This window comes from Triturus cristatus, chromosome 1_2 (genome assembly GCF_964204655.1).
Source record: "Triturus cristatus chromosome 1_2, aTriCri1.1, whole genome shotgun sequence".
Lineage (NCBI taxonomy): Eukaryota > Metazoa > Chordata > Amphibia > Caudata > Salamandridae > Triturus > Triturus cristatus.
Window position 1 is genome coordinate 69467294 of NC_140580.1, and position 12275 is coordinate 69479568.

General features: G+C 40.7%; 1 protein-coding gene across 1 annotated transcript in view; it reads left to right on the top strand.

Annotated features, from left to right (window-relative positions):
* Positions 1-11884, top strand: part of CPXM2 (carboxypeptidase X, M14 family member 2) — a 381585-nt gene extending 369701 nt beyond the window's left edge. The window contains exons 12-14 of the mRNA XM_085601678.1: positions 4013-4152; positions 6024-6123; positions 10293-11884. Of these exons, the coding sequence (XP_085457804.1) occupies positions 4013-4152; positions 6024-6123; positions 10293-10552 (500 nt within the window). The 3' untranslated portion in view covers positions 10553-11884. The remainder of the gene's footprint in view (positions 1-4012; positions 4153-6023; positions 6124-10292) is intronic.
* Positions 11885-12275: the final 391 nt, after the last annotated feature.

A 12275-nucleotide genomic window follows, 5' to 3' on the forward strand; every position in this document is an offset into this window, starting at 1 on the left:
CACAAAGGCTCCATTTGGGAGGCAGAATGGAAAGGACAATTGAAAGGAGAATCACCCCAAAGCTGTTCTGAAAGTGACACATCTGCTGTCTCTTTTTGCTGTATAAAAATAGGACACTAGAACTCCACTTCTTGTTCCAGTTCCAAGTTCCCTATGACCAAGGGGGTTATCTCTAAAGCATTTAGAGGACTGCTCTGCAGCCTGCCTCCCAGAGGACAGGGGACATAACTTGAATCTACCCTTGCTGGAAGAGCTGTTAATCTGCCCAGAAGAGCAGCTTATCCTCAGCTGCAGTGCCTAGAAGATGCGTGAGTTGTATTCATCCATAGTAACCAGAGAAAGTAAAGCCTGTGTGTTGCCCCGTTGCCCAGATGAAGCTCTGTTGCTGCACTACCAGTTGGAATGTGGCCTGTGAGTGGCTGCAGCGCCCATTGGAAACTGGCCTGTGCGTGGCCATACCATTAGGAGGAAATCAGCCCACACCGATCCAGAGTACCTGTCAACCTCTCCATGTGTGCTACAGATGTCTACGGATACTGGCCCCCCTACCTTTAGAAACCACTGCCTGCAACCAATGAAGATGTGAAGCAACAGCCTCACTGAGGGCATGTCAGCCTGGCATGTGCCTACAAACCACAAGGAAAGCCAGGTGGAGCTGCTGGTGCACACAATTTCCCAGAGGCAGGCAAGAAGAAGATCCACGGATACAATAAGTCTCGCCAGACCAGCGCATTCGCTGGGTCAGGCGAGACCTAAAAATGGGCAGCTGCTGATCAGATTCAGTCCACCACAGGTGGTAAGTACTGTGCAACCAAACCCAGTAAGAACTGTGTAAATGTACTGGGAGAGACTGAGTGCAACATACTGGAGAGGGGCAATCTGTGCCAGAATCACACTTTTTAATGAAACCCTGAAAATATGCCTATACCAAGACAGAGGAGCCAGGGGGTGGACTTGGTGAACAGAGGTGCATTCCGAGCTCAGCGCTCAGAATACTAAATTTCGTTTGTTAATCTTTATTTGGTTTGAAAAAACCCATAAAAGATACAGAATAATCCATTCATACATATTGATAAAATACAGTTAAAATACAGATTGTTCCATTATTACCGCCATGGACAAATGCAGTTAATAAAATGTTTCATGTACAATACAATACATGCAAATCGATAAATCAAGTGAAATGTGATAAAATGCTAAGCTTATGGTTCAATACAATTAAAACATAGAAGGGAATATATGATCCAGGCTTAGGTAGGAAAGTGCAAATACTAGTAAGGTACATGTAAGTATTTAGAGCTTTCATCATAGATTCTAGATAGCGAGCAAAGGTGCAAATGCTTTGGAAGTGCATATATCCGAACTTAAAGCAGAACATAACATGTGCAAAGCGTGCATGTTGGTGTTTGAGGCTTTCTGCATGGTCTCTAGACAATTCTAAAGTGCAAATGCAAAAAGTGCATTTAAATAATTTAAACAACACATACAACATTACAATTTCGTGCCTTTTTTTCTTAATAAATCAACGGCAAAGAAATATCTGCTAACACTAAAAACAATTTTCTGTGAAGTATTTCTTTTTAGTATTCTTTTCGTATCAGAGCAAGACCTAGTTCCCAAGTTCCGACAGATGGGTTTAATCCATTTTCACCTTGGGATGGCATATATGTAAATCGTTTTCTTGTACATTGGGTTGACATAATAAACAACAGTCCTCATTGTTCTCACCTATTTTCCGACCCTATTTCACTGTATTAGAATTAATTTGCAAAACACCATAGCGAAATTTCATGTACAGAGATTTTGCCAACTGAAGCTGCACTTCATCCAGATATTGCTCAAAGGTAAGAATTGATTTCATAAGAAGGAACTTAGACATTAGACATTAAACTACCAATGTCTAAACTGCGGTAAACACTATTTTGTATGTGTGCCCAAGAAAGAAGTTTTCAATATTTTTTGGGAGGTTTATGTCAGTAAAGTGGGTGCTTCCCAAAAATGGTTCAGCCCAAGTTTACAAAGACATGTCTGTTGCTGTCCAAAATCGCACCCAGAACAGCAACGGTCTCAGTGTAGCCTGGTGATAATGCGTTTTATGTTCAAATCCATGACAATGGGAATACCAGGTGTGCGCACAGGAAGACTTAACAACATCCTAAAAAACGTATTTTCTTCCCCTGCAAATGTGTTCCTACAGGTAGCCCCCCATAGTTCCGCACCATAAAGAGTTTCTGATTGTGCCCTGTATTTATACACTTTAAGTGCAGGGGACACTGCCTTAGTGATACTGTTCTGATTTTTTTTTAGAATTGGTGAAGAATTTTGGAGCAAGATGGTCTTACTTTTTTGCAGATGAGAGTACCAAGTCAATTTGATGTCTAGTGTGATACCCAGATAATCAAAATTCAACACATATTCTAGCTTCTGTTTTTGGACAGAAATGTTCTTCTTAAATGATTTATGTGGTTTGACTGCCATATGTTTTGTTTTGCTAGAATTTATTTCAAGGCCCTTTGAATCGCAATAGTCACCAAAGGAGTCTAGTAGATTTTGAAGTCCCTTCGGAGTTTGGATACTAAAATGGTGTCATCTGCATTTATTGTTTGTATAGTCTTCCACGTTCTGGTGTGCATTAAAGTACTTTTCTCTCTTGAAAGAAAAGTATTGAGTTGGACACTCAGTTATTGCACTACTGTGCGATTGTTGGATCTTCAACACCACAACACTACCTTCCTGAGAAGCCTGTCACATTTCAGCATTGCTAACACTGAGAGCTTGTACACACTATCTGATGTCTCAACATTCCCCTCAAGATGGCTGCTGACAGACATGCACACTTTCTTCCATGAGAGGCAAATTGTGTTTTAGGAGGGAAACTATCACTGGAGTAGATTAGCATAATGTATTGCCCAGCTTTACCTGCAGCAAGTCATTGAAGGGCTTCATTTAAATCTATAATGAGGGGGAGCCCTGCAGGGACCTCACCTATAACTTGCAGGGACAAAACACACCACATCTCACTTCACAGACCCTCTTCAGCAGGAAGGATCGAACCCAGGTCGAGGGATTGTCCAGAGGCACCAGCAACTTCCTGTAGGTAGCCCAAATAAAAAATCATAATGCACACCATTGAGGTGGGGGACACATTTGCAGCACCAATACTACGGATAAATCCTAATTTGTCTCCTGTTGAAACAATCACTCAAGTCCATTAGCGCACATTTCTGTCTTGCCGCGGCTTGAATCCTCGCTGCAGATCTCTCAGAAATTTGCTTTAATACATTACATTACATAACTGATAAGGTGACAACCTTTTCATGAATTTAGTCAAGAAAGGGGGCCCAGCTATAGGGTAATAGCCTGATGGGTCTTTGGCATAGAGAAATAGTTTCTTTCATTGGCGTTGTGTAGTAAATCATGCCTGCTTCAAAATGATGGCACAATGTTTTCATTAATTTTCTACTCATTACTGTGAGCATTTGTGTGCATTTTGAAAAGAGTGGTTGCAGTTAATCTGAAGTGAAAAAGAGGAAAATCGTACCAGATTACAAAGGTTTGTAGAATGCAAGCCTTAGAGTTGAACCCTGATTTCTGGGTGACAAGCATAATTAAGTCCACACTGTTTTACTGGTAACCCCACAGCTAAATAAAGCCAGAATTTTAACTCACACTAACACCCCCCACCCTAAAACAAACCTTTCTTGCTTCTGCCTCAACACATTTTGTCATCTTTCCTTTGACACCTTCTAACTGTCCCCTGCTTCAAAAAGGAAAGAAGGTAGGACAGGTATTTTGCGTGGACAGGTCCCAAAACCTCTGCTAAAATATACCAACTGCACTAGGGATGAAAAAAATATCCTGCAGGTTAGAAAAATACCAAAGAGCTTTTTCAGTAAAGTAGGGTCTGTTGATATCGTTTTATATGTAGTCAGCACGTGGCTGCGGTTGTCGCATACGGAGTCTGTCACTCAAACATCAACTTACTCTTTTCTTCATGTGCTTGCACCGACAGGTATCAATGACTTCAGTTATCTGCACACAAACTGCTTTGAGGTGTCAATATACTTGGGATGCGATAAATTTCCTCATGAAAGTGACCTGCCAGAGGAATGGGAGAACAATCGCGAATCCTTGATTGTCTTCATGGAACAGGTATGTTCGGCACGGTGGACAAATAATTGGAGGCTTGTGCACAGTGGATGGAGGTGGCAATGGTTTTGTTTAGAGAGATCGCTGTAAGCAACACAATGGGTCCCACCAAGTTCATAAAAAATGTTCAATTTTCCATGGATATACATTTACGTTGTACTAGCTACACATTTTTCTATGTAGTTTGGAATAGATGTCGATATGTCCTGCCTTTCATGCCCATTTTATAAATAGCAGCCTTTACTCTTTGATCCTTTCTAAATGGGAAAAATAATGGCTTTTTTTGTGATAGTTACTAATGTCCCTAATCTTTGCTCTGTCCAGGAGAAATTTGTTTCCCTGCCCACATCAGTGCAGCTGGGAAACAGAATACAAGTCTGCTCCCAGCTGGCGGGAGCATTCTAAACCTCCTGCACACTGGGAGCAGACTTTGTGTTTGCTCCCGTTTAGTGGGAGATTTGAAAATGCTCCTGCCAGACAGGAACAAACACAAGTTTCCCTGACCACACCAGTGCCGGCAGGGAAACCACTATGTCCAGAGGGTGGGCACCCTGGGATACACTAGTGAGCCAGCTATGGGAAATGGGGTCCCTGTATATAAAAGACTCAGGGAGTGGGGCCACATAACCCCGTCCCTTCCTTTTTTAGTTAGGCTCTGGTGGAGCGGGTTCCCCAGGGCATGTGGCCCCGTCCCTTCCGTTTTTAGTTACGGTCCTGGGGAATGGGATTCCCCAGGGCCTTTTTAAGTCTTGGGAGGGGTGCACTGAGGCCCCTCCCCTTTCTATACATGTCAGACCCGGGGCCTATATAGGCATTTTGTCCCAAGGGGATGGGGTCCCCGAGGCCTTATTAGGCTTGGGGAGGGGGACTGTGTGCCCCACTCCCCTTCATAAAAATGGCTGCCTGAGGAGTGGAGTCCCCAGGGCCTTTTTAGGCTTTGGGAGGAGGGCCATGGGTTTTGGGCAAGTAACATGATGGCGGATTTGTCCTCTGGAAATAAAATCCATCCATCAACACTCTTGGATTTTAATAACAGTATGTTTTCAGCAATAAGCTGTGGTCTCTTTAATAAGGGTACTGAGGGCTTTTGTATCCAGACTATTATATTAAGGCTGAGTCCTTGAGAATCATCAAGATTCAGATGTTATCTTATCAATTATTATTGGTAACAGTGTATTTGTGGAATATTACTATATCTGTTTTTTAGTACAACAGCTCTATACTCTCACAGCTTCCACCCTAGAGTATGTTGAATGTGGTAGACTACACCTTTCCTGCTGGCAATCCCATACAATGATTACAGCAGGCTTCGCAATTGACCCAACATCCTTTACACAGCATGCAATCAACTGACTGATGCAGGCCCCGCGAGCATGAATACAATGGAAAAACATGCAGTTTACTGTTGTTGTGCACAATCAGTCACATTTGTAGTTACTTTACCTTGTATAAGTACTCTGTTTTGGAACACTTCACAACAATGTTCACATATATATCTATTGCACCGTTAACATTATTGTTTCCTGAACCACCAAAAAAGAACGATGACTAGAAGAAAGTTGATTAATTACGAATTTTTCAAAGTAGGAAACCCCAGCTTAAAGTATAGTGTGTAGTACGTTTTGACATCATGTATGAAATGTACAGCTACAGAGCATGCTATTTGCTGGCATTATTATACTGTCCATTTAAGTATTTCAATGATACAGGCTGACAGGCGCACATTGCTTATCAATGTTCTAGTGATGTCTGATGTTGGTGTTCTAGTGTCTCAAGGATGGAAATGCTTTATGTACACTAGTAATGGCGTTGATGACAATGTTACATTTGCTCATTCTCTTCAGAGAACAATACAGCTTTTGCTCTGATTACAGGTTCATCGGGGCATCAAAGGGATTGTGAAGGATCTCCAAGGAAGAGCGATTCCAAATGCCGTCATTTCAGTGGAGGGTGTTAACCATGACATCCGCACAGGTACAGAAGGCAAACATTATGCAGAAGTTAGGCAAACATTCTAATCATATATAAGCACAACAATGTACAGATGCGTATGAAGGATTGGAGTAGAGTTGGAGGTACTTGTCAGCATTATTATGTAAGATCAGCAGAATTAGTGATTTCATAAAGATGAACGCCATGCATCTAGCCTGTTAACTTAAGAGAAGTGTCAAGAAATAATATCATGAGTGAGGCTCCTTGAGGAAGTCATCTTACACAGTACATAAAGAGGAGAACATATACTGAGAGGTGGTTTGTTGGTTGCTTGGTTCAATTTTCACTATCATTGATAGGTGTTCTCAGGGCTGTTCCATTCATCTCAGAAAGAAGGCATTGGCAATCAAACTTTGCATTCCTGGACCATTTTCTTCTTGCTTAATTATGCTTGCATTTCACATGAACATTTTAGAGAAAGCATAGTTGCAACTTCCTACCTCAATCCAATACGAATCTCCAGAAGATGTAATAATTAGTATCACTCCACAAAATTTGGTGGTTTTTTTTTAGAAAAAAAGGTTTGCTAAATAACAACAAAAATAAAACATAATCAAAGCCTTCTTTATACAATCGTTGGCATATTTTGTTTCAGTAAAGAAACACAAGTTTGGGGCCAAATTTATTTACTTGGGAACCCTATCCCTTTGGAAATTGTCTTGACATCCTTGTGGGGAGTAGGGTTGTCCAGGGAACCACTTCCTGCTATCCCTGATGTTTTCCCAAAAGGAAACTCAATATTTATTTAAAGCAGCTCTGGTTCCTTTAAGAAACAATTGTTACTTTAAAAAAAGAAAGTTTTCCATTTGGAAATGAAACCTCAGGGATGGAGAGCAGCTGTCCCTTGAAGGACACCATCCCTGTGTTTGTAGCCAATGACGGGGCTGCAAATCGCGACCTTATTATTAATTAGGCAGGTCATTTTCCAACTGACTCTGAATGGTAAATTTGCCACGCAACCTACTAGTATATAGTATTCCTCACAGAAGCTAACTGCTAAAGTGAAAGCATTGCTAAACCTATGTGACCAGCTCAATCTGTCCTTTATAGAAAAAATGTATACTATTAGGAACAATATTTTGCCTCCTAGGCTTACGCCCTGCCCAGAGTTCATAGTAAAAACTAACAACACTGTTCTCATTTGTTTTTCATATATTAATGAACCAAGATTAATGGAACTACTAAACAAAGTAAAATCTGGCTCGCCCAAGGATCCTTGCCCTCCAGCTATTTTAAAAGGCCTGCCTATGGCAAAATTTTCTCCGCTGCAAATGCTACTGAACAAATCCCTTCAGCAGGGTCTGTTGTGTCAGGCTTTCAAACACACGGAAGGGGAAGATCCAACTGTCTTAAAAAATTATCGTCCAATTTCATTCCTCCCTTTTCCTGCCAAACTGATTAAATACACGTCGATCAGAAGTTGAACAGATATTTACAAATAACGGATTTCCTCAATCCAGCTGCAGCAGGCTATAGACCATTCCACTTCGGAATCTGTGGTAACAGCAGTCTTGGATGATCTAGGTCTAGAAGAGGATCACGGCAGGAATGCAGCCTCGGTCCTTTTAGATCTCTCTGCTGCCGGCAACACGGTTGACCATAGGATCTTGTTCAACTGTATATCTAGGGCAGGAGTGCAGGTAATTGCCCTAAATGAATTATGCCAGATTGAGATCTTCCTTGCCTCTTCTTCTGTTTAACATGTATATAAAACCCTTGATCGAGGTGCTGTCATCTCTTGGCTGCAGTGTATAAAATTATCCAGATGCTTTGCAATTACTCTTATTTCAAGTTTGAGAATACTCTGAGATTAGCCTAAACTGGATAGCAACCAATCAGCTAAAGTTGAACACTAACAGAAATTGTCCAGATGAGAAATTAGGTCAATTTGTGGCGCAACAACTTCTGGCACAACAATCTCGGCCTTGCACCTGCTCCTTCATTCTCTGCTAAGAGTATTGGGGTAGTGATTGATGGCAATCTTACGCTTAAATCACAGACAGGAGCATTAGTATCTAAATGCTCCTTATTAAAAACTGTGAGGAAAATTTCTCTCCTGCTGTCTTTTAACACCAGGAAACTATAGTCACGTCAGTCATCGATTCAAGACTGGACTATGCTAATTCAGTATATGCAGGGTTATCCCACAGTGCTCTACATAAACTACAAATTATTCAGAATAAAGCAGCATGGTTGATCTTTCTCCTGCCTCAGCAATCATACTCTACCCAGCTTTTGAGAGAGTGACACTAGCTTCCAGTACAGGAACGTATCCACTTTAAAGTATGCTGTATGGTGCTTAAATGCCTGAACAGAATTGACCCTAGTTTCCTGGTAGAGATAATTAAGAAATACAGCCACCACCCCCTGAAATGTAAGATCCAGTCAGGCTAAACCACTTATCATTTGAAGAGTTCACAAACAAAGATCAGGAGGTTGTAGTTTCTCAGTATTGGCCCAGTCCACTTTGAATGCCTTACCTTACCTTATAATCCGTTTGGAACATGACCTAGGGTCCTTCCGCCCATTGTTAAAAACATGATTATTCAAGATGGCTTATGGTATTAAGTAACCCTAGTTGGTGTTGATCAGACTAGCTATTCCAGCACAAAAATACCTTTGGTGAATATGCGCTTTAATCATTTTATTAAGATAATATTAATAATTAATAATTATATTAATAATTACCTATTAATTAATAATTAAATATGAATAATTAATATTATTATTAGTTATTACCATAACATAGGTCTCTATGCAAAATCAGAATCCATGCGCAAGAACGTGATGCTTAATTTGAGACCTCTTGTTGTAAACAATTACTTAATACATCTGCCCTTAGTTACTTGGGCTTATATTGTCCATTACACACCTTGCATCATTTTAAAATCTGGATATTGAACAAATTGTTATCCTTTCTTTAAATTTTAAAATGTGTCTGTTGAAAAGCCACCTGCTTTTTTGCAACGTCCTGGGAGGATTAGTTTGAAATATTGTTATCATACGTTGAGTTGCTTGAAGGGGATTACTGCACTTCTACCTACAAGTTAGTGTTACTTAAACATTGTCTGGGGGTGGGACTTAAAGAGTTAAAAAAATATTCCCCCTATAGAGGAACAGGTTTAAACTCATTTGATTATGTACTTAAGCAGTTGAGATTAAGGTTTGGTAAGAGTGTTTCTTTGAATAAATGGAATCAGCATTCAGGAATAGTCGTGACTTAGATTGCTTACTCCTCAATGCTATGTTTTGTTATGTTATGTTGTATCATCTTATCAGTATTTGTATAGCACATTCACCCCAAGAGTGGAGCTAGAGTTAATCAGATTTCCTGCTTCTGAGGACCCAAGACCCTGCCTTTTCAGACAGTCAACAATAATTAACAAATATTTCTTCATCTGAGTAAGATGTTGAAACATAGACACCTTTATGCCCCTGCAGAAACTATTTAACCAGGCAGCGAAAAGAGCTTTTATTACAAATGGTCAGCAGGAAATCGCAGAGAGCCAAGAGAAGAATGTGTGGTTGGGACGAATAGATGACGTTACAACACATGCCATTGTAACGCATGCCGTTGCAACGCAAGCTTTTACTCCGACTTTCTGTGGGGGGGGGCTCTGGAAGTTGGAATAGATTAATTTTCTATTCCAACTCCAGTGTGTGCAACAGTAGGGAAGGTGTTGGAGTTGAATCCAACACCTTTTACCCACTGCTGCACACCTTTTGCCTTGCAACGACATGCGATGTAATGGCATGCGTTGTAATAGATTTGTTTTAAAGGCTGTCTCACGGTTGGGACACCCTTATCGAGAGACACTGTAGAGAATACACTGCATTAATGTAACACATAACATAGATGTAACATTTACATGACTGACGTAAAATGTACATTTGTACATAACTGTACATTTTACATTATTGTACATCTAAGTGTACGTAAAATGTACACTTGGAAAATATTTTTTTAAATGCAAATGAGGGCTGATTTCGTGCATGGATTGGAAACGACTTAAACATAAACAGAGTTAGACGGGCAAGGTTACAGATGAAGACTCAGGCAAGGTACTCAGAATAATGCATGACAGCGCGAGGATATCACTCTTGTTGGTGACATGTTCTTTGCCAACTTCTCTCTCTGCCTTTCATTGCAGCGATTGATGGTGATTACTGGCGTCTGCTGAACCCTGGCGAATATGTGGTGACAGCCAAAGCTGAGGGCTTTAGCCCCTCCACCAAGGACTGCTCGGTGGGATACGACATGGGTGCTACCCGCTGCGACTTCAGGCTCACCAAAACAAACATGGCACGCATCAAGGAGATCTTGCAACGGTTTGGGAAGCAGCCGGTCAGTCTTTCAGCACGGCAGCGGAGGCAGCGAATGAGACTGGCATGGAGGCGGGCACAGACTTGAAACCACAGACACTGCGCCTAGCCTGATACATGACCACTGAGACACCTGTCAGATGTTAACCCCAATACGTCACGTTAACACCATCTACTGTCAGAAGTTAATCCCAGCACGCCACACATTATTACGTGTTGTACGTTAACCACAGCACTTTTCACTAATCAACTACTCACCAACGCCACCCTACCACGTTTCAAATGTTAAACCCAACTTGTGACACATTGACCCAACCAAATACCAAACTATGAATCAGCATCTGTCACTCTTCAGCCCCACCTTTTGTTACACTCTAACTACAAAAACTGTTACACATTAAGTAAACAACTGAATGAGTCAAATGGAAATGTGCAGCAAGTTAATCACAACACCTTGTACTCTTAAACGTAACACCTGTTAAAGAGGAACTCTAAAACATGTCACATCAATAACACTCAGGTGGCTAAAACTTTCAAAATATGGATTGTTTATCCACAGCCACCTAGGTCTGCTTTACCTCACGTTTCTGGTGTGGGAAGGAGTTAGGGAAGCACTCAGGTCTTCAAGACACACTCCCCCACCCTCTACCCTGGAGGGACCTCACTTATTTAGGTCTTGAACCACCTTAACATACAAAATGCTGTTATTTCTATAAATGATATAAAACTCTGGAGGATATAAGTGAAGTGTTACACTTTTGCCTTTTGCAAATGTGTTGCTGAAACTGTTGCCTTTTGTTAGGAGGCAGTGATAAAACGTGCATTGTGTACTCGCGTAGTGCTAAGCGCCTGACTTGTCTGAGGGGACAATGTTAAACATCTGCTTTGACTGAAGGAGCAAAACAGTTGTAGGAAATACCTAGTTCTCAGCTCTTACTATTCACGTTCTTGTTTATGAAACTAGAAATCGGACATGTAGTCGCATACATGTATACATTGATCAAGCAAAGGTTTATGTTTATGTGGCGATTTCATGTTCTATTGCATCTTCTCTGACCTGAAGTAGAAGCCTTGATGTATTTAGTTTGTTTATGGGTCTGGCATTAGTTTGAGTTTAATAAAATTATATATATATAATATGCTTACTTATGTAGGCTTTCAGAGAGCCTTCTTCATCCACTGGTCTGTTGCTGTGCCATTCACATTTTTCTGCCGCCGACTACAGTATACAAAATGGGGAAATGAGCCAGTCCACTTCAGCCATTGGTTAACATTCACTTTATGTGATGGCATTCTGCTCTTTCACAAGGAGCACATATGCATACATTTGCATGCATGGTTTGTCAGCCATATTTTATGGGATGTAGTGAAACGCAAATGCGGTATATCATTAAAGGCAGTCTCATTTTGTAAATTTGAAGTTTTGCCCAGTTATGTGTTGCTGCAATGTGACTTTTTTTTTTTATTCTGCCACAATTTTATTTTATTTGGGAGAACATTAAGGAAAATATCTGCAAGTTTCACTTTGGTGGCCATATCGTGGGACAAGTGCATATTATATTACTTAAAAAATACTGCTGGTTACTGTTCCTTTTTGGGTGCCATATTTTAAGGGAAAGTGGAATAAATCTGCTGATTGCTGGTATAAATTCTATTTTGGATGTGGCAGCCATATTTTGGTATTATTGTACTTAAGAACAGTGATATTTGACATTTCCTTAAAAAAACCTGTTGTTTGGGCAAAAGAAAATTCTTTCAAAGAAAAGCATCAATCTGTGACATTTCGTTCAGCCTGACAGGTTCCTTTTTGG